The following is a 25,385-nucleotide window of genomic DNA, read 5'->3' as shown; positions in this document are numbered from 1 at the left end:
TAAGAAATAATATCCCCATTTCTAAGTACAGTGTTCTTTCTGAAAGACCAAGTTACTATTTATATAGAAGATAAATGAGAAGCAAGCTGGGAAATACATTTTTGTCTCTGGATTACTGCACCCACTGCTGGTGAAGATCCAGAGAGTTCTCTTCAGCTCTTTTCCACCACTTTGAATATAATAAATGGAGCTCCTCACAGAGGTGTTGTTTTTTTTTTTTTTTTTTGGCTTTTCCCCAATACTTAAAGAGGCAATTTTCCTGTCAGTAATGAACATAGATAGGAGGGTGTTTCTCTGTCTCACCACGATGCCTAAGTCTCAAATAACAAATTGTTATGAACATTTTTGCCCTTTGTTGAATGTAGCTGCTAATCATTTTATACGGCTCTAATTGGAAGAAAGTGGGTGTGTCTGAAACTGCTTTTGGACACTTACCTAATCCATCTCTTACTATTAATAACTCCAAGTACAATATCCATGCCAAAAAATAAAACCTATATTGGATTTAAAATATTCTTCGAGGCACACACCAGTGATCCAATCCATTGTTCCGTCTTACAAGATTTAGGCATTTTCCAAAAAGTTTCAGAAGTGGGGAAGCAAGATTGTTGAGCATAAGGTCATCAAGACTGACACACTTCTCTTTCTTTTGCAGGCCTGAATATTGGCAGTGACACTTAAGAGGCTGGCATTTATTTCTGTTCTAACCAGCTACCTTATAACTGTGAAAAGTAACTATGCATATGTGTTGGTCAGCGAAACCAAGGAACAAGAGCTATGGCGGTTGAGGAGGTCTGTCTGATTCCGGGGTGCTTTTCCCTGGCTCCACCATCAGGGACCTTCGCCCTCCCACCTCAACAACCATGTGGTACCCTCTGGCTTTTGATAGAGATTAAGGACATGTTCTTTGGCCTACAGCTAGAACTCAGAATCTGCTGGAGTAGGGTCAGAGACCATTTCAGTCACAGCTGAGGAAGATGAAATTTCCATTCTACTTGGTGCCTTGTCCAGGGAGCACACTAACTCTTGGGAAAGCGTGTTGAGTGAGAAGAGGCTGAGCCTGGCCCACTAGAAACCCGTGGTTATGGCGAGTGAGCCAACGTGACCAGCGGAGGCAAGAGCCGCAGAGGGACTCATGACGGGCTATACCATGTTGCGGAATGGGGGCGCGGGGAACGGAGGTCAAACCTGCATGCTGCGCTGGTCCAACCGCATTCGGCTCACGTGGCTCAGCTTCACGCTGTTCATCATCCTTGTGTTCTTTCCTCTCATCGCTCACTATTATCTCACCACCCTCGACGAGGCAGACGAGGCGGGCAAGCGCATCTTCGGCCCGCGGGCCGGCAGCGAACTCTGCGAGGTGAAGCACGTGTTGGACCTGTGCCGCATCCGCGAGTCCGTGAGCGAGGAGCTCCTGCAGCTGGAAGCCAAGCGGCAGGAGCTGAACAGTGAAATCGCCAAGCTGAACCTGAAGATTGAGGCCTGCAAGAAGAGCATCGAGAATGCCAAGCAGGACCTGCTTCAGCTCAAGAACGTCATCAGCCAGACAGAGCATTCCTACAAGGAGCTGATGGCGCAGAACCAGCCCAAGCTCTCCCTGCCTATCCGCCTGCTCCCGGAGAAGGACGATGCCGGCCTCCCGCCCCCCAAGGCCCAGCGGGGCTGCCGGCTGCACAATTGCTTCGATTATTCCCGGTGCCCTCTGACCTCTGGTTTCCCCGTCTATGTTTATGACAGTGACCAGTTCGCCTTTGGCAGCTACCTGGATCCCTTGGTCAAGCAGGCTTTCCAGGCCACGGCCCGAGCCAACGTTTATGTCACCGACAATGCAGACATAGCCTGCCTTTATGTGATCCTAGTAGGGGAGATGCAGGAGCCCGCCGTGCTGCGGCCCGCCGACCTGGAGAAGCAGCTGTTGTCCCTCCCGCACTGGCGGACGGACGGCCACAACCACGTCATCATCAGCCTGTCTCGGAAGTCGGACACCCAGAACTTACTGTACAACGTCAGCACCGGCCGGGCCATGGTGGCCCAGTCCACCTTCTATGCGGCCCAGTACCGGCCTGGCTTTGACTTGGTGGTGTCGCCCCTAGTCCACGCCATGTCGGAGCCCAACTTCATGGAAATCCCACCACAGGTGCCGGTGAAGCGGAAATACCTCTTCACCTTCCAGGGCGAGAAGATAGAGTCGCTGAGATCCAGCCTTCAGGAGGCCCGCTCCTTTGAGGAGGAGATGGAGGGGGACCCCCCGGCCGACTACGACGATCGGATCATCGCCACCCTCAAGGCCGTCCAAGACAGCAAGCTCGATCAGGTCCTGGTGGAATTCACCTGTAAGAGCCAGCCGAGAGCCAGCCTGCCGACTGAGTGGGCGCTGTGCGGCGAGCGGGAGGACCGCCTGGAGCTCCTGAAGCTCTCCACCTTTGCCCTCATCATCACGCCGGGGGACCCGCGCCTGCTTGTGTCCTCAGGGTGTGCTACCCGGCTCTTCGAGGCCCTGGAGGTCGGGGCTGTCCCGGTGGTGCTGGGGGAGCACGTGCAGCTCCCCTACCAGGATGTGCTGCAGTGGAGCGAGGCGGCGCTGGTGGTGCCCAAGCCGCGGGTCACTGAGGTCCACTTCCTGCTGCGGAGCCTCTCGGACAGCGACCTGCTGGCCATGCGGCGCCAGGGCCGCTTCCTCTGGGAGACCTACTTCTCCACCACGGACAGTATCTTCAGCACCGTGCTGGCCGTGATCCGGACGCGCATCCAGATCCCAGCGGCTCCCATCCGGGAGGAGGCCGCGGCCGAGATCCCGCACCGCTCGGGCAAGGCGGCCGGCACCGACCCCAACATGGCGGACACCGGGGACCTGGACCTGGGCCCGGTGGAGACCGAGCCGCCCTACGCCTCGCCCAAGTACCTCCGCAACTTCACCCTCACCGTCACCGACCTCTACCGCAGCTGGAACTCCGCCCCGGGGCCTTTCCATCTCTTCCCCCACACGCCCTTTGACCCCGTGCTGCCCTCGGAGGCCAAGTTCCTGGGCTCAGGGACCGGATTCCGGCCTATTGGTGGCGGGGCCGGGGGCTCCGGCAAGGAGTTTCAGGCTGCGCTGGGCGGCAACGTCCCTCGGGAGCAGTTCACGGTGGTAATGTTGACTTACGAGCGGGAGGAGGTGCTCATGAACTCCTTAGAGAGGCTGAACGGCCTCCCTTACCTGAACAAGGTCGTGGTGGTGTGGAATTCTCCCAAGCTGCCGTCAGAGGACCTGGTGTGGCCTGACATTGGGGTCCCCATCATGGTAATGATAGAGCCACGAGCGGTTTCTTTACCGCGCCAGAGGCTAGTTCATTCTTGATGCTCTCTTTCCTGTAAAGATGCTGTGTGTGTTTTTTTTTAACCTATTCAGATTCTTACCCTTGCTTCTGTTTGAGTTCTTTCAGGTCTTGCCAGTTCTCTGCTGCTCACTTCCAAAGGCCCCTAAGACGTTCCCATAGGGAGACTGATACTGGCCCTGTGAAGGTTTACAAAACCCTGTCATTGACCTCGTAGACATCTTCTCTGTCCTTACAAAGGGGCTGACGATGAGAATGATGATGAAAAGCTGACGTTTATTTACGAAGCACTCATAATTTTAGAGTTTATAGAGCTTACAGTAACAGTTATGGGCTAGTATGATTTCTTAACTGAGGCTTAGACATGTTAAGTATTTTGCCCAGGGTCACGATTAGCATTTGTGGAGGAGCTGAGCTTTTAGTGTGCCTGATTCCAGGAGCTGTGGTTTTAATCATCTCCCAAAGGGTTTAGGAAGGAGACCTGTTCCATTTCACAGGATTGTCTTCCTCTGGGAGACTGGTGTCAGGGTTTGGTATTTTGGGAGTTGGAGACCTTGGACCTTTTCTGTAGTTTCATTCTCATAAAACTCTTCTCTGTTATGGTTAGGATGATGTATTCTACAGGAAAAGTAATAGCCAAATATGCAGGATAGAGCTTTAGTTCTGAGTACTTTGTTTATCCACCTTCTGTTGTAAGTTTGTCCATCTAGAAGGAGATTACCCATTTCTCTTACATGTGAGGCCTAAGAACAGATCTCAAGCCACATGGCAACACTTTACCATGCAGCACAGGTACTTTCCAGAAAAGGCAGCAAAGAGGGGCCAAAGTCTGATAAGCCATCACTGCTCGACGCTTGCTTAAGAAAATTAGTCGTTTTTAGCAAGAATTTGCCTTGAAAGGGAACGTTTAGGCTAGACCAGTTTTTAAAATATTTATTTCATTGAGGAGCTAATTCACATGAAATATTTTCTAATCAGCATTATGGTAAATGGGAAAGTATGAGTTTTGGCACAGTAGAGACCTAGGATTAAATAGTCATTTTGTGATCTTTGATAAGTTAATTAACTCCTTTGACTTCAGGATTAAAGAGGGATCTAAGATAATACAGGGCTTCCCTGATAGCTCATTGGTAAAGAATCCGCCTGCAGTGTCGGAGACCTGGGTTCGATCCCTGGGTTCGGAAGATCCCCCGGAGAAGGGAAAGGCTACCCATGCATTCTGGCCTGGAGAATTCCATGGGCTGTATAGTCCATGACGTCTCAAAGAGTCTGACATGACTGAGCCACTTTTTCTTTCACTGAGATAATACAAGTAGTCAGTTAAGTCGCTCAGTCATGTCAGACTTTTTGTGACCCCATGGACTGCAGCACACCAGGCCTCCCTGTCGCTCACCAACTCCTGGAGTTTCCTCAAACTCATGTCCATTGAGTCGGTGATGCCACCCAACCATCTCATCCTCTGTCGTCCTGTTCTCCTCCCGCCTTCAATCCTTCCCAGCATCAGGGTCTTTTCCACTGAGGCAGTTCTTCACATCAGGTGGCCAAAGTATTGGAGGTTCGGCTTTAGCATCAGTCCTTCCAATGAATATTCAGGACCGATTTCCTTTAGGAGGGACTTGTTGGATCTCCTTGCAGTCCAAGGGATTCTCAGGAGTCTTCTCCAACACCACAGTTCAAGAGCATCAATTCTTTGGCGTTCCACTTTCTTTATAGTCCAACTATCACATCCATACATGACTACTGGAAAAACCATAGCTTTGACTAGATGGACCTTTGTTGGCAAAGTAATGTCTCTGCTTTTTAATATACTGGAAAAGTGCCCAATAATTATTTGATTCCTATTTATTCCTTCATGTCAAAGGAGATGGAAGTCAGCATGGATGTTCTGCTTATGTTAAGGACTCACTTCACTGATAAACCTCCTTGTACCCATGACTTAATTTCCCTTGTGTCTTAACTGTTACTACCTTTCTTCTCTTGTACAAATCTTTGTTTTCTTTTTTTTTTTTACAAATGCCGCTACTTTCTTCCTACTGCTGCTAATCTTTTCTTGTATTTTATTTAATTGAATTTATAATCAGAGACTCTTCAAAGACTGTAGGGTGCTGCAAACTTTTGACCCCAGAATTTATTTTGTATATTAAGAAAGCTTTGTAGACAGGGAGATTTCTCTCTAGACTTCTTCCCAAATACGTTTCACTTTTTTTCTTTCCTAGTTACAACTTTTTGAATGTCATCAAAATTAAAAAAAAAAAAAAATCGTTCTGTGAAAGGTCGATGCTCCTCATTAGCAAAGCAGCCTGTGTTTTCCATTTTGCTGAGTTTTCTGTAAATTTGTTAGGGACGTGGAGAAGCTGATGCCGCCACGGTTAACAGTGTCTGAAGTGCAGCAGAGTGCTTGCCACAATGAGTCCTTCCTTTTAACTCTGGTGGGAGATAAATCGTTCTCTTTGATTACTGAGCCACTCATTGCAGCAATACCATGCTTAGTCAGAAAGGGCCAGAAACTCTCCAGGCTGGGGGCAGCTCTGAATAGCTTGTCCGTATTAGTAGTACACATTTTTTTTTTTTTGTCTTTCTCCCTAGTTCCTGTGAAAAAAGAAGAAACTCTTCAAGCTGGAAAATTTCACCCCATTCTCTAAATATTTGGACTGCTTTCTATTCAGTATGTAGGAGAGGCAGGGTTTTGGGCAGCAGTTGAGCTGCCGCCCTCTGGGGCACAGAGCTGTCACGGTGGGCTGAGAGGGAGGGTGGCCCTCCGCGGTGGGAAGTGGTAGTGTTAGGAGCCGTCTGAGAGTGGGTTTTCCGACGAGGATGCAGACGTGACCTCTTTGTTCATTTTGTTACAGTTAACAGTAGATCTCTATAAGATGACCGGGCAGTCTTTCAGGTTCCATTCCTTCAGGGAAGATGATTTGAGCTAAAAGAAGCAACCCAGGAGCCTACCTGCCACTTCAGAAAATGTTGGGCAGTCTGTGGGTGTCTTCTGCTCAGGGTGCCATCATAGCAGCGGGCACAAATGCTGTCTGTCTGTGGGCTGTGAAGTCTGTTGAGCCCTCGGTGTTCAAGTAGAGAGTAGGGTTGTCTCAGGCGTACCTACTGGGGCCTGTGGTGAAATCCCTCTCTCTTTTCCATTACTTACCAAGCAAGGGGGAAGCTACTCTGGGTCTGGCAGAGAGTAAGTGTGATTTTCACTGCCACCCTCCTGCCCAGCATGCTTTATGTAAAGAGAGTTTCAGTTGAGATCAGGTAGGGCCTGTTCGAATTGACAGTGCTGCCCACAGGGAGGTGGGGTCTCTCACCGGGATGGTAGGGATGGCTGCACCAGAGGTATCTTTCTGTCTCTTACTTGTTTGTGAGCAGTTGAATCGGGTTCCTTAGCTCCTTGAGTGGAATGTCATGAATGTTTAATGGAAGTCAAATGGAGGGTGGCGTTGGGCCAGGGGATTTGAAGGCCTGCCTTTTGAAAAGCTCCCTTCTAGGGGGGAAGTCAGCACTTTCATGCATCTTAAAGATTTTCCACTGTTTCCTGGCTGCCGTTGTTTGTAGTGATAGTCAGTGATTTCTCAAATATTTATTTCCCCATAGGTAGTGTGTTATTTTTCTCTGGCCACTTTGAAGACTTTTTCTATACACGTGGTTTCCAGCAGTTTGACTGTGATGCGCCTCTGCGTGGTTTTCTTTGATCTGTGTTCTGATTGGGCTTCACTTAGTCTCTTAAGGGCTTATCCCAGGTGGCTTAGTGATAAAGAACCCGCCTGCCAGTGCAGGAGATGTGGGTTCAATGCCTGGGTGGGGAAGATCCCCTGGAGAAGGAAATGGCAACTCACTCCAGTATTCTTGTCTGGGAAATCTCATGAACAGATGAGCCTGGTGGGCTACAGTCCATGGAGTCACAAAGAGTGGGACAACACTTAGCAACTAAACAACAAGGCTCTTAAATCTAGTAATTTATGTATTTTAAAATTATATTTGGGGAATTTTTTATTCAATATTTAATCAGGTATTTTTTTCCTCTTTGGGGACTTCATTCTGTGTATACTAGGCATTAAAAAATATATTTTACAATTTTATTTGTCCATTATACTATACTAGGCATTTTGATACTGTCTTGCAGTTTTCGGCAGTTCTGTTCATTGTTTAAAAATCATTTTTTATCTTTGATAATTTCTGTTGATATGTTGTCACATTTGCTGACTTTGGTGTCTACACTGTTCTTCATTGAGTCAGTTTTATATTTCAGATACTGTGTTTTCCAGTTTAAGAATTTCCACGTTTTTAAAAATAATAGTTTCTGTTTCTCTCCTGAGATTTCCTGTTTCGTTTTTTCCCATTCTGAATACACCTCGTTTAAAAATGTATTTTATTTATTTGGCTGCATTGAGTCTTCGTTGCAGCACGTGGAGTCTTCATTGGTTCACGTGGGATCTTTCATTGCTGTGCATGGACTCACTAGTTGTGGCACAGGGGCTCTGGAGCGTGAGGGCTCAGTAGTTAAGCACATGGGCTTTCTTGCTCCTTGCCGTGTGGAATCTTAGTTCTCTGATCAGGGATCAAACCCACGTCCCTTGCATTGGAAGGCAGATTCTTAACCGCTGGACCACCTAGGAAGTCCCTACTTCACTTCAATGAGTGCAGTTATGTTAGCTGCTTTAACCTCTTGGTCTGCTAATTCCAGCATATGGGTTGAGTATTCATTGTAATTGGGGGTCATATTCTTCTGGTTAGTCTGGGTCTTTGTACAGCAAACAGTTTTGTATTAAATTGTGAATGTCGCGAAGACTGTGGATTTTGTTTTATTTCTCTGAAAAGTGTTGAGCTTTTAGTTTTAGCGGGAAGTTAATTTGGTTGGACAGCAAGTTCTCTTGGGTGGCAACACAAATGTTAGTTCAGCCTTTTTATCTGTAGCTGGTCTGCTTGTGAACAGCAGAAAGAATGCATGGTTCTGGGGTGACCTGGAGACTGGGAGCTTTATACACAGAACTTGGAGCTCTCCTGTCTGGTTCTCTCTCTGCTGCAACTCCTTTCTTCCAGGGGTGGTGGTTGCCCCAGGCTCTTTCCTCTTATTCCTCAGGCCAGAACAGCTGGGTGCTGTATGCAAGTTTAAGCTAACCTTGGTACCAGCTCTGGTCTACCCTCAAGGGGAAAGCGGCGGTGATTCTCCCCATGTCAGTAATTCCTTCCTAAATTTTGGCTCCCCTTCGTAATGTGTCGCCTTCTGCTCAGTCTGGTGTCTTTAGGTAATGCTCTTTTGGTATTTTTGTCCAGAGTTAATGTTGCCGTCAGTAGGAGGCTGCGTCTGGGTGGGCAGGAGCCTCCAGCTGGTCTCTGATACACAGCCCCACCCAAAATATTGGTTCAGGTTACTGGTTTATTCTGACCAATTAACACATCTTTTTCACTCTGCTTTACATTTTGGAAAATAGTATATAGGGTGGCCTTGTTGGAGCATCCTGTGGAAACAAGAACATCAAACTCGGTCCTTTTGCAGTTTTACAAAGGGGACTTTGCTGTTCACCGTGTAGTCTTGCCCACTCAAAACACTGTCCATCTCTAGGCTGTGAACTCGCTTGTTTGTAGGTCCCTGACAGCCGAGGCCCTCAATCCTTAATTTTTAGTTCTGTTCTCTATAAAGGGTACAGCTCCTTTAAATAGGGTGCCTAGGAGGACTTTTTTGAAGAGGTGACATTTGAGCAGAAGCCTGAGGGAAGTGGGAGAATGGACCATGTAAATTCTGGGGGGATGTACAGAGAACAGGAAGTGCAGGAAGCTTGTTGTGCTCAGGCCATGGCAGGGGGACCCTGTGTACCCTGGGTGGAATGATCCAGAGTAGAGCTTGAGAGGAGGTTGGAGGAGACAGAGGCGGCACATGTAGGCCATGGTGAGGACTGAAGGTTTTATATTCTCAGTGTGTGAGGGTGCAAGGGGAGGGTTTTGAGCAGAGAGAAATATGATACTGTGGGATGATGGGGGAAAGAGCAGACAGAGTTGAAAGGCTATTGCAGGAGCCCAGGTGAGGGGTGCTGGCGGCCTGGATGGGGCAGTCATGGTGGAGATGGTGATTCAGAGAGAAGTGTATCATACTGCTGTGGGAGTCTCCAGGGTCTCTGGAGATGAGGCCAGAACGCGCTGTATTGCCCAAGAGAAGATTGTGGAGATATGAGGTGGTTTTTCAGCCCTTTTCCCCTCTCTCCCAGTCCTTGATACTAGAATTGAACAAGGCAGGTTCTGTCTGGGGAACTTAATGTCATGCCAGGGTGGTTATTTTAGTCCTGTTGCCCCAGGAGTCTGCTGAGGAAGGTTGGAGGAGAAACCGGCTGTGTTGTTAACTCAAGAGTCGTTACAGTTCAGGCTTGGGCCTCTGCCAGCTGGGCCGTTAAAGGCTTCATTTCTTGCTGGCTAGCCCGCCAGGCTCCTCTGTCCATGGGGTTTTTCCCAGCAAGAATACTGGAGTGGGTTGCCGTTTCCTCCTCCTGGGAATCTTCCTGACCTGGGGTTGAATCTGTGTCTCCTGCATTGCTGGCTGATTCTTTACCACTGAGCCACTGGGGAGGCCCTCAGATACTGAGTTATTTGCTACTAATTCGGAAAAGACTTATCATGATAGCTAATTAAATACTTACTAAGTGAATTGATACTTGGCTAATTAACGTGAATTTTCGGATTCTACCTGGGTTTAGAAACCAAATGGTTAGTTAACATATTGGCAGAAAGGATTCTATTTAAGTAGTAGTTCTTTTATCATTCATAAAGTCCAGAATTCCTCAGAACCCAGGTTGAATGTTAACTGAGGATACTGATTGTTTTCTGTATGTTTTGTACGACATGTACAGCTCATGCATTTGCATACACTGGGGGTCTAGGTTCTGCCTGTTGCCCTATTCTTTTGTGGTGAGAAGAGGGGCGCCTTCATGAATGAAGGTGAACAGAGGACTAGGGGCCATCATCTGAGTACTGTATGTGAAACAGGAAAAAGAGTGTTAGTGAGCACTGCTCCTGACCTTGACTGTTGTAGGTTGATGGATTTTTTTTTTTTTTGCTCTAGAAAACTAGATTAGATACTAAGAGGTTTCAGTATAATCAGTGTTTATAGTTGACATATAAACTTTTCAAGTCTTTATTCCATATTCTGAAAATATGGATGGGACTGGACTAAGTTAGGTCCTATTTCCTGTTTGTTTATTCATTTGTAAAGCACTTGTTGAACACCTTCTGTATGGCAGGCACTGTGCTCTGTACATTCTGGTCAGTGTCATACCGGTAGTTAAATCAATAGCTTGAAGGTCAGTCTTCATGCTCACAAGTCACTAAGCTGTAGTCATAAGGCATGAAAAAAATAGCCAATGTTGAGGGAGCGAGGAGGAGCATTGTTTTAATTTGAAAGAAAACAACATCAACAGAAGTGAGAATATTTCCTAATCATGACATCTTCTGGTTGACTCATTTCTTTCACGTTTGATCTGCCCTTTGTCAGATCCTTAGAGGCCCATGCTGTTCTGCATGTTTGCGTTACAGATATTTAAATCTCTTTGTCCTTCTGATTTTGGTGCCAGAATGGATAATGGTTGATTCGCTGAGCTTTTGTCTAGCCATTAAGCACTACAGCTCTGAAGCAAAACTGGTAGAAGAAAGCTTTTCCTAAAAGAAAATTTTAATTTATTTATGTGGCCGCGCTGGGTCTCAGGTGTGCCATGTGGGACCGTAAGTTGCGGCATATGGGGTCTGGGATTGAACCCAGGCCCCCTGCATTGGGAGCTTGAAGTCTTGGCCACTGGACCACCAGGGAAGTCCCAAAGAAAGCTTTTACTTCGCCCACCCTTCCCTCACCCTTTGCTTTTAGTTTGTATTTGCGAACTTTGTACAGGCAGAAATCCTTTTGGTTATGAGAAAGAGGTGACGTGCTTACATTACGAATTACACGTATTCAGAGTTGGCTTTGCTCTCTCCTGGTGGTTGATTCTGAAAATGGCGCAGTGACATTTGGGCTGGATAGTTCTGTGTTGTGGGGAGCAGCCCTGTGCAGTGTGGGATTGCAGCATCCCTGGCCTCTGCCCACTAAGTGCAAGCAACCCGCTGGCCACCCAGTGGTGACAACCAAAGATGTGCACAGACATTGTCAAGTGTCCCCTGGGGGTCACAATCACTCCTAGCTGAGAATCCTTAAAGCAGACCTGCTGACCGGAGTTTTTCGTGGGTTAACCACAAGTGGGCTGCAGCCATACTTGACTCTGTGTTTCTCTGAATCCTGGAAAGCTGCTCTTTTATTCCGATTCAGTTCCCTTACCCTGAAGATCTTGCTGTCGTCCAGCCCCGAGGAGTAATGCCAGGATGAGCTGAGACAGAACATGTGCTATATTCCTGAATCCAGAGGACTTGTTCTTAATGGACATGCCTCTTAATGAACTTTGATAAACTTGCTAAAAAACTGAATGTGAAATCTAGGCCAACACACACTTGATATGAGACCTTCCGCTCCGTCTCGGTTTTCCACAGGACAGGCAGGTCCTCTTGATTCGATTCACTTTGTAATGAGACCAAAAGTCTGGCTGTGTTCTAGGTATCAGAGCATGATGGTGTTAGTTTTTATTGTTGTTTCTGAATTTTAGATGAAGGAGTTGACTGTAGCGTTGTCAAGTGTGGCTGGTAAGTAGCTCCCGTTTTTCGCACAACATGGTGCTGTGCTGACTCCGCGCAGAGGCTGCCTACTCAGGTTCATGCATGTAGTAAGTGGTAGAATTGAAATCTGAACTCAGGTCTTTCTGCTTGACTCCAAAGCCATGCTTTCCCCTCTGTCCCAGCGCCTCTCAAAGTGCTGCGTGCCTAGGACTCACTCTGGAGATATTAAAACGCAGGTCCTGGCTAGGTAGGTTTAGGACGGCTGGCAATTCTGCCTTTCTAATGGAGTCCCGGGTGACGCCCATGTTGCTGACTTTGGGATCACACTTTGAGTACTAGAGCTCTGTGCTGTGTTCCTGGATTTTTTTTGCGTTTCCTTTTCTTTTTGGTTCTGCTGAGTCTTTGTTGCTGCTTGTGGGCTTTCTATAGTTACAGTGAGTGGGGGCTACTCTTCCTTGCAATGTGAGAGCTTCTCATGGAGGCTTATCTTGTAGAGCACAGACCCCAGGGGCACGGGCTTCACTAGTTGCGGCTTGCAGGCTCTAGAACGCAGGCTCAGCCGTTGTAGCGTATGGGCTTAGTTGCTCTGTGGCACGTGGGGTCTTCCCAGACAAGACCGGGTCAAACCCACGTTCCCTGCGTCGGCAGGTGGATTCTTATCTACTGCGCCACCAGGGAAGCCCCTGAATTGTTAATTGTGGTATAGATAATCCTCTTGGTGAGTGACCCACAAAATTGGTAACCTACAATTGAGCATTCAGTAACCGGATGTTTTACTGAATGTTTTCTTCGTTTTAAGCGATGTGTATTCCCTGGTAGGGTTGAGGGAAAGCTCTGTCCACTGAACAGGCAGCATTGCCGTTCTGTGTTGAGTGAATGCTGGGTGCGCTTGGAAAGTAACAGGAAAGATCCCAGGGTAGTTTGTGGGGGCAGGCGTTATAGTGCGCAACTGCCGAGGTCTACTGACCCAGGGTGGACGTTATTTTACATTTCCACATGTCTGAAATTGGGTGTGTGTCTTAAGCCACAGATGGCATTTTACCGGCACTGGATGCTGGCAGTTGACTTCTGCTACCGTGACCGGCGTCCTACTCCCTGGGGGTTGAGCTGGGCAACCCACACAGCGAGCAGCTGGCCGCCTCCCCTGCGCGTCCCTCTCTCTTTCCTGACCCGGCCTTCAGTGCCTTTGTTCTGTCACTGCTGAACCCAAGCTTGGGAGGTCCAGGCCAGAAGCGCGGAGATTTTTTCTTGTTCAAAAGTGCTGCAGGGCAAGATGGATTTCTGTGTCTTTTGCTTTGCCCCTGATGTCTGCTGTTGGTAGCAGCAAATCTGTTACCAATTTCCCCTTGTTGTTACTTGGTAGGGACTCCTCCAGGACTGAGTCGAAATTTTAAAAAGCTCTTACTAGAGTAAACATTCTAAATGGTGAACTATTTTTTCGTATTTTTCTTATTTGGCGGCATTTTTATTTCTTGATAGTACACAAATTAATAATGCATTTTTCATGGGGCCTATAGCTAGATGAGACTTACAGGTTTAACCTAAGTTTCCCAGAAGAAGAGTGATTTGGAGTAGGGAGGCGTGAGTTAGGAGTCTAGCTCTGTGAGGGGCCTGTTGTCCACGTGCAAAGTAAAAGTTGACTGAATGATCTCCAAGGCCCTTCTGGCTCTGAACTAATTGGATTCTAAGTGTGCTGGAATGAATGAATTGAAATGTGAGGTCTCTGCTTTAAGAACATAGAAGAAGTGATTATTAGTACTTTTGACAAGATTGGTGAGCAAGGAGACATCTGAGCCGGGGGTTCAGGGGGAGAATAGTTGTGGTGGAGGAATAGGAGAGAGAGAGGATTTTAAGCTGAAGAGACGGTGCTCACAAGGTCCTGGGAGAACCTTTAAAACCATTCACACGGACTTCCCCGGTGGTCCAGTGGCTGAGATTCTGTGCTCCCAGTGCAGGGGCCATGGGTTCAGTTCCTGGTCGGGGAACTGAGATCCCACGTGCTGCGCGATGTGACCAACCAATGAACAAAAACACTCAGCTTTTAGACCCTGGATAAAATTATATTCATCACGTCATGTAGAGGTGAGCCTCAGTACAGGTGTCCCATTGCAAGAAGGATGTCCCTTCCCAACTGTCTAAAAAGAAGATTACTCAAGACGTTCTCTTTGTTTCTGGCTTTTGAGAATAAAATGATTCCTCACTAGTTAGTCAATACTTAATGGGTATAGAAACCATAAAATTAAAGGAGCTATCAGAGTACTCGAGTCTGTCCATCCTTGTTTGAGTTTCAGAGTCAAAGTGAATACTAAAGCTACCACCTAGTAGTAGCTACTATCTGAGGCACACTTGAAAGAAAAAAAGTGAAAGTGAAGTCTCTCGGTCGTATCTGACTCTTTGTGACCCCATGAACCGTAGCCCACCAAGCTCCTCTGTCCATGGGATTTTCCAGGCAAGAATACTGGAGTGGGTTGCCATTTCCTTCTCCAGGAGATCTTCCCTACCCAGGGATTGAACCTGGGTCTCCTGCATTGTAGACAGACGTATTATTGTCTCAGCCACCAGGGAAGTCCACTAGGGAAGCCTCCCAGGGAGGCACATTTAAATAATTTTAAAAGTTATAATGCAGTTCTTACGATCGAGCACTGCATCTTTGTTTCGGGAAGAAATAACAGCTTTGCATATGTCAGTCACTTGGGATAAGATTCTTTGAATTCGGAATTTCTTTGGGCACAGAAGCTCTTAGTTTTACTGAGTCAGGTGCCCCTTGAGAGAAAAAGCTCTTGTAAGTGTAGTCGGTGTTGCAGGTAGCAGTTGCAGAAGCAGAGTAATTAACCTCAACTGGACGGGCTCGCCTTAGTTGTTTCAGATGGAAAAGAAAGGCCTTTAAATCGGGACTCAGAAAGGACACAGACTCCAGGGAGTTCTGAGTTGGGTTTCCAGGGGATTCCGGAGCTGAGGATCGTAACCTCAGTTCTGCTCTGCCGCTTTGTGTTCTCTTGGGAAAGTTATTGTTAATATCCCTAAACCGTGTCTGTTGCATACTTAAAATAATCCTCAGCTTTAGCTTGTTTCCCAGGAAAATTAGTTAGCAAATGAATAAAGCTTCCAATGGGAAATCTTTATAAATTTGCCGAATTATAAAGTAGTTTTTGTTCCTGTAAGACATGTGCTCGATTGTACAGTTTGGCTTTGTTGTTGTTATTCAATCTCTAAATTGTGGGCAACTCTTTGGGACCCCGTGAACCACAGCACGCCAGGCTCCGTCTCTTCAGTATCTCTCAGAGTTTGCTCAAATTCGTGTTAACTGAATCAGTGATGCTGTATCCAGCCATCTCATCCTCTGTTGCCCCCTTCTCCTCCTGCCTTCAACCTTTCCAGCATCAGGATCTTTTCCAATGAGTCGGTTCTTCACATCAGGTGGCCAAAGGATTGGACCTTCAGCATCAGTCCTTCCAATGAATATTGGAACAAGAGGCTCTTTAGTTCTTCTTCACTTCTGCATATTTAGCCACAATCTCCTTTGACCTAAAGACAGCCCTCTTTTGCATTCTGCATTACAGCATTGATCATCAGTGTTTTCCCTTTCTCTTTACAGGTGGTTCGTACTGAGAAGAACAGTCTGAACAACCGATTCCTGCCGTGGAATGAAATCGAGACAGAGGCCATCCTGTCTATTGATGATGACGCTCACCTCCGCCATGATGAAATCATGTTTGGGTTTCGGTGAGGAGCTGATTTTTAATCAAGAAACGCTTTTGTTGGCAAGTGACAGGAAACTAACTCAAAGGCTGGATGAGGCAGCCAAATGAGTTTCGTAGCTGGTAGTAACTGAGACATCTTGTGTGCTAAGTCGCTTCAGCTGTATCTGACTCTGTGCCACCCCAGGGACCATAGCCCACCAGGCTCCTCTGTCCATGGGATTGTCCAGGCAAGAATAGTGGAGTGGGTTGCCATGCCCTTCTCCAGGGGATCTTCTCGACCTAGGGATTGAACCCTCATCTCTTACGTATCCTGCATTGGCAGGAGGGTTCTTTACCACTAGCGCCACCTGGGAAGCCCCAGGACCTAAATATCTCACTTTGAAGGAACAGTACAGATAAGAGAACAGAGTAGATCAGGGCCACTCAGAGTGTCCAGTCCTGGCACTGACTCATGGACAGTTTATTTCCTGTCCAAAGTGAGGTAAGTACAGAAATTGAGGGTAGACATTTAGAAGCCTTTAAATAACTTGACATTTACCATGACATCCAAGTGTGAACGCTTTTCTTGTAATTCATTTTTGAGTAACATCTATTGAGTATAATTCATACGTCCTACAGTTCACTCATTTAAGGGTCGCATTCAGTGGCTTCTAGTGTATTTACAAGGTTGTGCAACTGTCACCGTAATCTGCTTTAGAAATCTTCATCGCCATCAGAAGAAAGCTTGTACCCATTAGCAGTCATCCTCTGTTTTTCTCCGACTCCTCTAAAGCATTGGCAGCCATTGATGTACTTAGTTTCTCTGTAAGTTTATCTGTTACAGACGTCCCATATACATGGTACCGTGTAACATGTGCTCCTTGGTAACTGGTTTCTTTCACTTAACGGTGCTTTCGGCGTTCGTCTGTCTAGTGGCATCTGTCAGCACTTCATTCTGTACGGACGTGCACCTTTTGTTGACTCCCAGGCGGCTCAGTGGTAGAGAATGTGCTTGCCAATGCGGGAGACGTGGATTCGACCCCTGGGTTAAAGTTCCCTGGAGAAAGAAATAGGAACCCACTCCAGTATTCTTGCCTGGGAAATCCCATGGACACAGGAGCTGGCAGGCTGCGTCCGTGGGGTCGCAGAGAGTTGGACACGACGGAGCACGCACGCACACATTTTATTTGTCCATTTTTGGACACTTGGGCCATTTCTGCTTCTTTGCTATTGTGAATGCTGCTATGAACATTAATGTACATGCTTTTTTATATGACTATTTATAGATACATACTTGGTTTAACATTTTGAAGAACTCCCAGCCTGTTTTCCAGAGTAGCTGCACCATTTTATATTGTGCCAGCAGCGAATGAGGGTTCTGATTTCTCTGTGTCTTTGTCGACACTTGATCTTTTCTGTAATTATAGCCCTCCTACTGGGTGCAAAGTGGTATTTCAGTGTAGTTTTGATTTGCATTTCCCTAATGACTTAGGATATTGCTCATCTTTTCATGTGTTTAGGAATAAACTTATATATCTTCTTTGAAGAGATGTCTATTTAGATACTTTGCTGTTTGTTATTTGGGTTGTCTGTTTTGTTTTTTTTTTAAACTGTAAACTTTTTGTTTTGTAGTGGGAAATAGCCAGTTAACATTGTGGTAGTTTCAGGTGAACAGCAGAGGGACTCAGCCATGTATCTATGTGTATCCATTCTTCCGGAGAAGGCAGTGGCACCCCGCTCCAGTACTCTTGCCTGGAAAATCCCATGGACCGAGGAGCCTGGTTAGGCTGCAGTCCATGGTATCGCTAGAGTCAGACACGACTGAGCAACTTCACTTTCACTTTTCACTTTCATGCATTGGAGAAGGAAATGGCAACCCACTCCAGTGTTCTTGCCTGGAGAATCCCAGGGACGGGGGAGCCTGGTGGGCTGCCGTCTATGGGGTCGTACAGAGTTGGACACGACTGAAGCGACTTAGCAATCCATTCTTCCCCAGACCACCCCCTCCCCCCGCCCCCCCGCAATCCAGGCTAGCACATAACATCGAGCAGAGGTCCCTGCTATACAGTAGGTCTTTGTTGGGTTTCTGTTTTAAATATAGCAGTGTGTACATGACTGGTTTGTCTTTTTATTTTCGAGTTGTCAGAGTTCTTTGTATATTCTAGGTACAAGTCCCTTATCAGGGATAATGATCTGTAATTTTTTCCTCTTATGCTGTGGGTTGTCTTTTCACATTCTTGATGGTGTCCTTCAAAGCACAAAACTTTTCGTTTTAATGAAGTCCAGTTTGTCTAGGTTTCCATTGGTTACTTGTCCTTTTGGTGTTATATTTAAGAAAACATGCAATTCATTTTTATTGTGTTTTTACAAAAGCATGACCAAGCCCGGGGAAAATTACTTCTTTGCCACATAGTTTGAGAAACACTGGAGTAGATATCTTTGGGGATCTCATTCAAACGAAGTATAGATTCCAGGACAAAAACTCTTTTCTCTGTGCTTTTGTTTCGGGCCCTGAGAGCCTGGCCGACCCCTAGCTTCCGGGCTTCAGCTTAGGTGGTAAGTGCAGACGCTTGGATGGAAGCGCAGCAGCTTTACTGCTCTATTTTCTTAGGTCCGTGTGTAGTCACCTGGCACATTTCTGACAAAGTGGAACATCTGCTCTTCCTCCCCCTCAGCCAGCCTCTCATTTCCTCTGACCTCCTCCTACCACTATGTTATTGAGGCGAGAATCTGTTGTTAGCAGTTGTGAAAATCCCACTGGATTTCACATTACCATAATAATAAGTAAGCAGCTCTCTTGCCTTGATTTTATGAAGGGAAAAAAAGCCATGTGATGATAGCAGAGATGGGCCTTTGCCATCACAGTTGTTGTTATCGATGGTGACGGGAGGGACGGGAAGGTGGGGTGTTTCCGATACAGCGTGATGTACTTAAGAGTCTGCTGAGGGACTGGAGGCTGTGGACAGAGTCATGGGGTGTTAACAGGAGAATTGCCGATCAGCGCTAGATCCCAAGAATGATTAGATAAGCAGTCCTGCTTTGATGAGTTTGAAGCTTATTAAGATAACTGGTGTTTGTTATCTTCTGTAGAATGTTCTTGATTTAGAAAGATTTTTGATCTTTTCCATTTGTCACCAGATTTCCAAGTGGTGAGAGAATAATGGAAGCCTTATAACTGATGGTATTGAGCATCTTTTCATGTGGTCAGTGACCATCTGTTTATCTTCTTTGGAGAAATGTCTGCTTAGATCCTTTGCCTTTTTATTATCAAGTGGTTAAGAGTCTCTTACCATCATTAGAAATTTGAGGTTTAGTCTCTGGTTATAAGACAAGTGAATTATCTCTGACTCTACTTCCAAATCTTCTATTACCCTGAGTATTCTCTCATTTATTTGGGCATCCTTTGATCTAAAAACTTTGCTTTCGAATTAGAGTTTTCATCTTTTCCCTATGTATGCCTAGGAATGGGATTGCTGGATTACATGATAACTCTGTTCTTAGTTTTTTAAGGAACCGCCATACTGTTCTCCGTAGTGGCTGTACCAGTTTACGTTTCCGCCATGAGTGTAGGAGGGTTCCCTTTTCGAAAGGATACACGCATTCTGACGTTCACTGCAGCACTGTTTACAGTAGTTGAGACATGAAAGCCACCTAAATGTTGAAATCAGCAGATGACTGGATAAAGAAGATGTGGCATATAGATACCGTGGAATATTTTTCAACCATAAAAAGAATGAAATAATGCCATTTACAGCAACATGGATGGACCTAGAGGTTATCAGACTAATGAAGTCAGTTAGAGAAAGTCAGATACCATATAGTATCACTCACATGTGGGATCAAAACAATGATGCAGGTGAGCTTATTTACCAAACAGAAACAGACCGAGACACAGGACGCAAGTGTGATGGTTCCAAAGGGGGAACGGGGAGGGGGGCTAAATCTAGGAATTTGGACGTAAAAGATACACACTACTATACATGTGTCATTTCGAAGAGCTGTACACGGCTGAGCGACTAACATGCACATGTATATAAAATAGATAACAAGGACCTGCTGTGCAGCACAGGGAGCTCTATTCAATATCTTGTAATAACCTTTAATGGAAAAGAGTCTGAAAAATAATATATATAACTTAGTCAATTTGCTGTGCACCTAAAAATTGTAAATCAGCTGTACTTTGATTTAGAATCAGTAAATAAATACATCCATAGAAACTGTCCCTCTGGCAAAAGATAATGTGGATCTTGGCCGACTTCAGCTTATGTAGCAAAGAAGGAAATAGTATGTTTTTAAGTGATGGATAAGAGACCCAAGAGAACTGAAAACATGTATCTGTACAAAAACAGTCCCTGACTGTTCATAGCAGCATTATTTATAAGAGTCAGTAAGTATAACATGATTCAGCTTATATGAGGCACTCACAGTAGTCAGGTTCATAGAGACGAAGTAGAATGGCGGGTGCCTGGGACTAAAGGAAGGCAAGAATGCCAAATGTTTAATGGGTCAGGTTTTAGATTGGAAAGCTGGAAACATTCTGGAGATAAATGATTGTGATGATCATTTAACAGTGGGAATATACTTCATGCCATTGAACTATATACTTGAAAATAATTAAAATGGTAAATTTTGTGTCATGTGTGTTTTGCCACACACCAAAGAAAAATCAGTTGTCAAAAAAGCTAAAACAAGAGAAGTATAATCAGAATGTCCATCAGCTGATGAATGGATAAACAAACATATATCCATACAGTGGAATATTACTTGGCAACAGAAAGGAATGAAGTGCTGACACGTGCTGCAACATGAAAACAGGCTAAGTGAAACAAGCCAGTCACTAAAGGTCACGTACTGTGTGAGTCCGTTTGTGTGAAATGTCTGCAACAAGCAGAGCCATGGAGACAGAAGGTAGATTAGTGGTTGCCGTGGGAGACTGGGGTTGGGGGTGAATGGGAAATGACTGCTAAACTGCTAGTGGCTATGGAGTTTCTTTTCATTAATAGGTTATGAAAATATTCTGAAGTGGTGATGGTTGCATATATTACATACTAAACCCCAGCAAGTCATAAACTTTTAAACAAGTGAGCCTTCTATGTGATTTATATCTCAATAAACTTTATTTTTAAAAAGAGCAAAAGTGTAAGCTTTGCAGTGAGGGATCATGGACTGGAAGGTAGGTTTCTGTTCCTGGAGGCATTTGAAGGGATCAGTATTTTTAGGAGTATTGATATAGCCTTCGGATATGCTGTTGGTATTTATTAACAATCCTTATATTCTGTAACTGTCAAAATATATTATTAAAATATAGCTTTTTAGGTGAGTGTTTGGAAGTCTGTGTTCGGAGATAAATGAGGATAGAGTTTGGGTGGGATGTGGCAGGACGCCCATCTAGACGGCTGCTATGTTGATATAAGTTGTAATTTCTCATCTTCTGGGCTAGACTGTGTGTATGTGTGTGTCTGTGTATGCATCGTCAGTCGTGTCCAACTCTTTGTGACCCCATGGACTGTAGCCTGCCAGGCTCCTCTGCCCTGGGATCTCAGGCAAGAACCCTGGAGTGGGTAGCCATTTCCTTCTCCAGGCGTCTTCCCAGCCTAGATATTGGACCCTCGTCTCCCGCATCTCCTGCGTTGACAGGTGGGTTCCTTACTGCTGGACCGCCTGGAAAGCCCATTGGACTAGGTTAGTTGCTTTCAAACTTAACAGGAGAGGGACTCTTGAAATGAAATCTTGTGTGCTTTAGGAGCTGAGGTTTCATGGGTGATGAGGGACTTTGTTAGGCAGTTTGAATTTCTGTTGGAGTGAGGTGGAGGGAGGCGGTGGTGGATCCTTTTTTATGGTACACCTGAAGCACTTATGCAGGACTGTGGATTTCAGCCTATGAAACGGATTTTGTTTGTTGTACCTTACCTAGAGGTAAGGTAAATTTGGAGATGTTAGAAAAGTTTATCCTGGAAACATTCCCAGCTTATTTCTTACATTTATGAAGCCTTTCATTTGTAGGGTTCTGTAGACCACTGCTTTTCATGGTACAGATTTCCACCTCAGCTCTGCTCCAATCAGAATTTTAGACTGTTGCACCTAACTCCAGGCAGCAGTCTCCTGTGGTTAGATCGGGGTCACTCAGTAAAAGAGGAGTTAAGTATACAATGTACATAGATTATGTACAAGTCCTACCATACTAGTATGTTACGATCTTTAAAAGTAAAGCTTAAGAAATTAAATAATATTAAAAAGAAATAGATATAAAAATTACCTTCTTTCTGCTTCTTAGCAGATTATTGTACTTACCCCATCCTGGAAACCTTTAACTGCCTTAGACTCCTTAGAGCCTTTCCGTGTTTCTCCAGCTTGTTCTGTATGCAAGGGCTGGAGAGATGCTGGCCCCCAGCATCAATAAGTTAGAGGATTGATAGGCAGGTGCTTATTAAGGAAACTGTGGGTGATACTTTGTTTTTATTCTGTTTGGTTTGTGATTGATTTGGTATATAAAATTAAAAAGAAAAAAGTAACAGCTCAAAAAGAGAGATCCTGCAAAATAGAGGCAATGATTTTACACATTTCTGATAACCTTAGAGCTTGGTACTCAGGTGTGTGCATATGCTTGTGTTTTATGAGGGTGTGGAGAGAAGCACGGGACCGCATTGTGGGTTTCCCTGGCCGTTACCATGCGTGGGACATCCCTCATCAGTCCTGGCTGTACAACTCCAACTACTCCTGTGAGCTGTCCATGGTGCTGACAGGTGCTGCCTTCTTCCACAAGGTAAGAAAGGGCTGGTAGGATTGGCATGACTTGGTCAGAGTTGAGCTTTTGTGTGGCAGTGAAATGCTGCTTTAAATAAAGATAACTCTCCTAATGCTTCTTACATATCCCTTGCTTGCTAGAATTACACTACTTCTATCTTTAAAGACAGTGATCAAGATGATTATAGCAACTCTAGAATGAAGTCAGGATGGGAAGGCTGCTGCATTGGCCATTAGAAAATCAGTTTATCTTCCTGAGCATTGGCTCTCCCTCAGTAAAACTGAGAGCACTGGGGCAAAACATTTTCCAGTTTCCCCACAGCCATTCTGGACATGGCCTGGCCAACAAAAGGCTGAATGTAGCCCTCTCCTGATTCAACCACCTCTGTCCCAGGCCCCACCACAAGCTTCTGTCCATTCAGGCTCTGCAAGTTCTGTTTGATTCCTTAGAGCTTTTAATTTTCACGTTGCTTCACGTCCTGATTTCTGTTGAGTATTTAGGATGCAGACCTGTCCAGTCATTACTCCTCTCTTGTACTGTTGTTGCTAAACTGTTCTGTTTTCTTGCTCCTGACTAATCTTCTCTCTCCATTTCATCTGTTCTGTAAAATAGCCCCTGGGCACATGTGGCTGCTGAGCACTTGAAACGTGACTGGTCAGTCTGAGATGTGCTCTCAGTGTACAGTATTGTACGTACCAGACTTTGAAAACTTAGCATGAAAGAAAGAGTGTAGACTATCTCTTTACTAGTTTTTTATATTGATTGTATGTTGGGTGAGTAAGTGTTAGTTTCTCAGTTATGTCTGACTCTTTGCCATCCCATGGACTGTAGCCTGGCAGGCTCCTCTGTCCAAGGAATTCTGCAGGCAAGAATACTGGAGTGGGTATCCTTCTCTAGGGGATCTTTCCAACCCAGGGATCGAACCCATTTCTCCTGCATTGCAGGCAGATTCTTTACCATCTGAGCCAATAGGGAATGATTGTATGTGCTGCTGCTGCTAAGTCACTTCAGTTGTGTCCGACTCTGTGCGACCCCATAGATGGCAGCCCACGAGGCTCCCCCGTCCCTGGGATTCTCCAGGCAAGAACACTGGAGTGATTGTATGTGCAATTATTTTATAAAGTGCAATTATTTTGGATACACTGGTTTAAATTAAAATATGTTACTAATTAATTTTACTGTTTCTCTTTATTTCTTAAAACTGTGGCCACTAGAAAATTAAAAATGACAGATGGGACTGCTCCATACCTTCCCTCCCAGGTCCTCTCTTTAGGCTGTGAAGAGCCCCTGTTCTGGGATGGCCAAACTGCCTGTACCCCCACTTCACAGAAAACCTCCTCTGTCTCCTTGATCTGGTTGAAACCTGACTTTTCTCTGAGGACAGTGCTTCCCCTTCAGCCTATTCCTTCCTTCCAGGGACCGTGATTGAGACTATTCATTTCCCCACACTTGTACCCTGGAGCCAGGTAGAGAGAACCATTCCACTGCTCACTGGTGACTCTTCTTGACAATTGCTTCTCACTTGTCATGTGAAATCACATTTGAGACTCGTTGTATCTGTCTTGTTGCTCCAACTACCAACCTCCTAAGTCATCCGTTCATGGTCAGCAAAGATGTTACCACCTGGCCTGTCATCCTGATCTCCACTCCGTGCTCTCCTGACCAACCCAGCCAGGACCCTATCTCCCTATAATTATTGAAGTATTATACTTCTAGTGGCTCAAATGGTAAAGTGTCTGCCTACACTGCGGGAGACCTGGGTTCAGTCCCTGGGTCAGGAAGATCCCCTGGAGAAGGAAATGGCACCCCACTCCAGTACTCTTGCCTGGAGAATCCCACGGACGGAGGAGCCCAGTAGGCCACAGTCCATGGGGTCGCAAAGTCGGACACGACTAAGCGACTCCACTTCTTCACAGGGTTCTACTTCTATCTAGCGCTTTTCTTTTTTTTAAATTTGGTTCTTATTTTACTCTGGAGTGTGGTTGATTTCCAGTGTTGTGTTTCAGGTGTGCAGCAGAGTGATTCAGTTGCACATGTTACACACGTAGCTGTTCTTTTTCAGAGCCTTTTCCCATAAAGGTTATTACAGAATATCGAGTAGAGTCGCCTCTGCTCTCAGTAGGTGCTTGTTGGTGATCTAGTTTATGTATAATTGCCGAGTGCTCTTCTTATTTTGTGTTGTCCTTGTGTCCTCTCAAGCTCTTGTGGCTTTTCTCAGCATCCATAAGCTGGTGATACCCAGCCTTGCCTTTCCCCGAGAGCTTCACTTGTAAATTTATTTTCAGGACATTCCTGTATTTCTCCTAGTACTTCAAACTGAACTTTTCCCCCCAAAGTTTCCTTGTTTGCCCTTTGGAAGAAACTAAGTTGGCCTTCCCTAGTCTAGAGCAATCAAGTTATTTTTTCTTTTTACTGTAAGTGCCTATCAGTAAAAACTTTTGGTACCTCACAAATGTATGTATGTATAAATTATAGTATGTGTACTATACTACCATACTTACAGAAATTTTTATATGGTTGAGATAAGATGAAACACTTTCAAAATAATAGTCTCACTAAATTCTTAAATTTTAGTGAGAGCAATGACTGAACATGCCTTTTTATTTTTGAAAATCTTGATTTGACACTTTGTATACTGGCAGGTCAGTGTTCTGTTTCTAAATTGGTCTGTTTCTAAATTAAGCACATTTCTGATACTTTGTTTTAATCACTGTCCCTGGAAGAAATACCTTATTGCCCTGCTTCCAAAGTCCTGATGCTTATCTACCAATTTGGTAGTATTTTGTTGAAATTGTTGAATTTTCATCTTCTATGGCACCAATTTTTTTAAGCAAACTAATGAGCAGAAATTGCATTTTATATTTTAGAGTAGGTTCTAAATTCACTGAAACATTAAGAAGATTTTTAAACAGATTACAAAGTTTCTCTGTGTTTTAAAAATTATTTTTGGCATAAAGATAATATAACAGTGGAAATACTTCTAAATATTTGTTTTCATAATGCTTTCACCATATGCTTTTAAGTCAG

The 25,385-nt window shown here is 45.2% G+C and overlaps 1 protein-coding gene across 3 annotated transcripts in view; it reads left to right on the top strand.

The window, feature by feature from the left end:
• The window catches only part of EXTL3 (exostosin like glycosyltransferase 3), a 131,801-nt gene that overhangs the window by 91,007 nt on the left and 15,409 nt on the right, over positions 1 to 25,385 (top strand). For all 3 annotated transcript variants that reach the window (XM_070794183.1, XM_019965828.2, XM_070794184.1), the window contains exons 3-5: positions 656 to 3,283; positions 15,529 to 15,656; positions 22,232 to 22,376. In XM_070794183.1, the coding sequence (XP_070650284.1) occupies positions 1,136 to 3,283; positions 15,529 to 15,656; positions 22,232 to 22,376 (2,421 nt within the window). In that variant the 5' untranslated portion in view covers positions 656 to 1,135. The remainder of the gene's footprint in view (positions 1 to 655; positions 3,284 to 15,528; positions 15,657 to 22,231; positions 22,377 to 25,385) is intronic.

Source organism: Bos indicus, chromosome 8, assembly GCF_029378745.1.
Source record: "Bos indicus isolate NIAB-ARS_2022 breed Sahiwal x Tharparkar chromosome 8, NIAB-ARS_B.indTharparkar_mat_pri_1.0, whole genome shotgun sequence".
Taxonomy (NCBI): domain Eukaryota; kingdom Metazoa; phylum Chordata; class Mammalia; order Artiodactyla; family Bovidae; genus Bos; species Bos indicus.
Note: the sequence above shows the minus strand (reverse complement) of the source record. Positions and strands in the feature narration are given on the sequence as shown.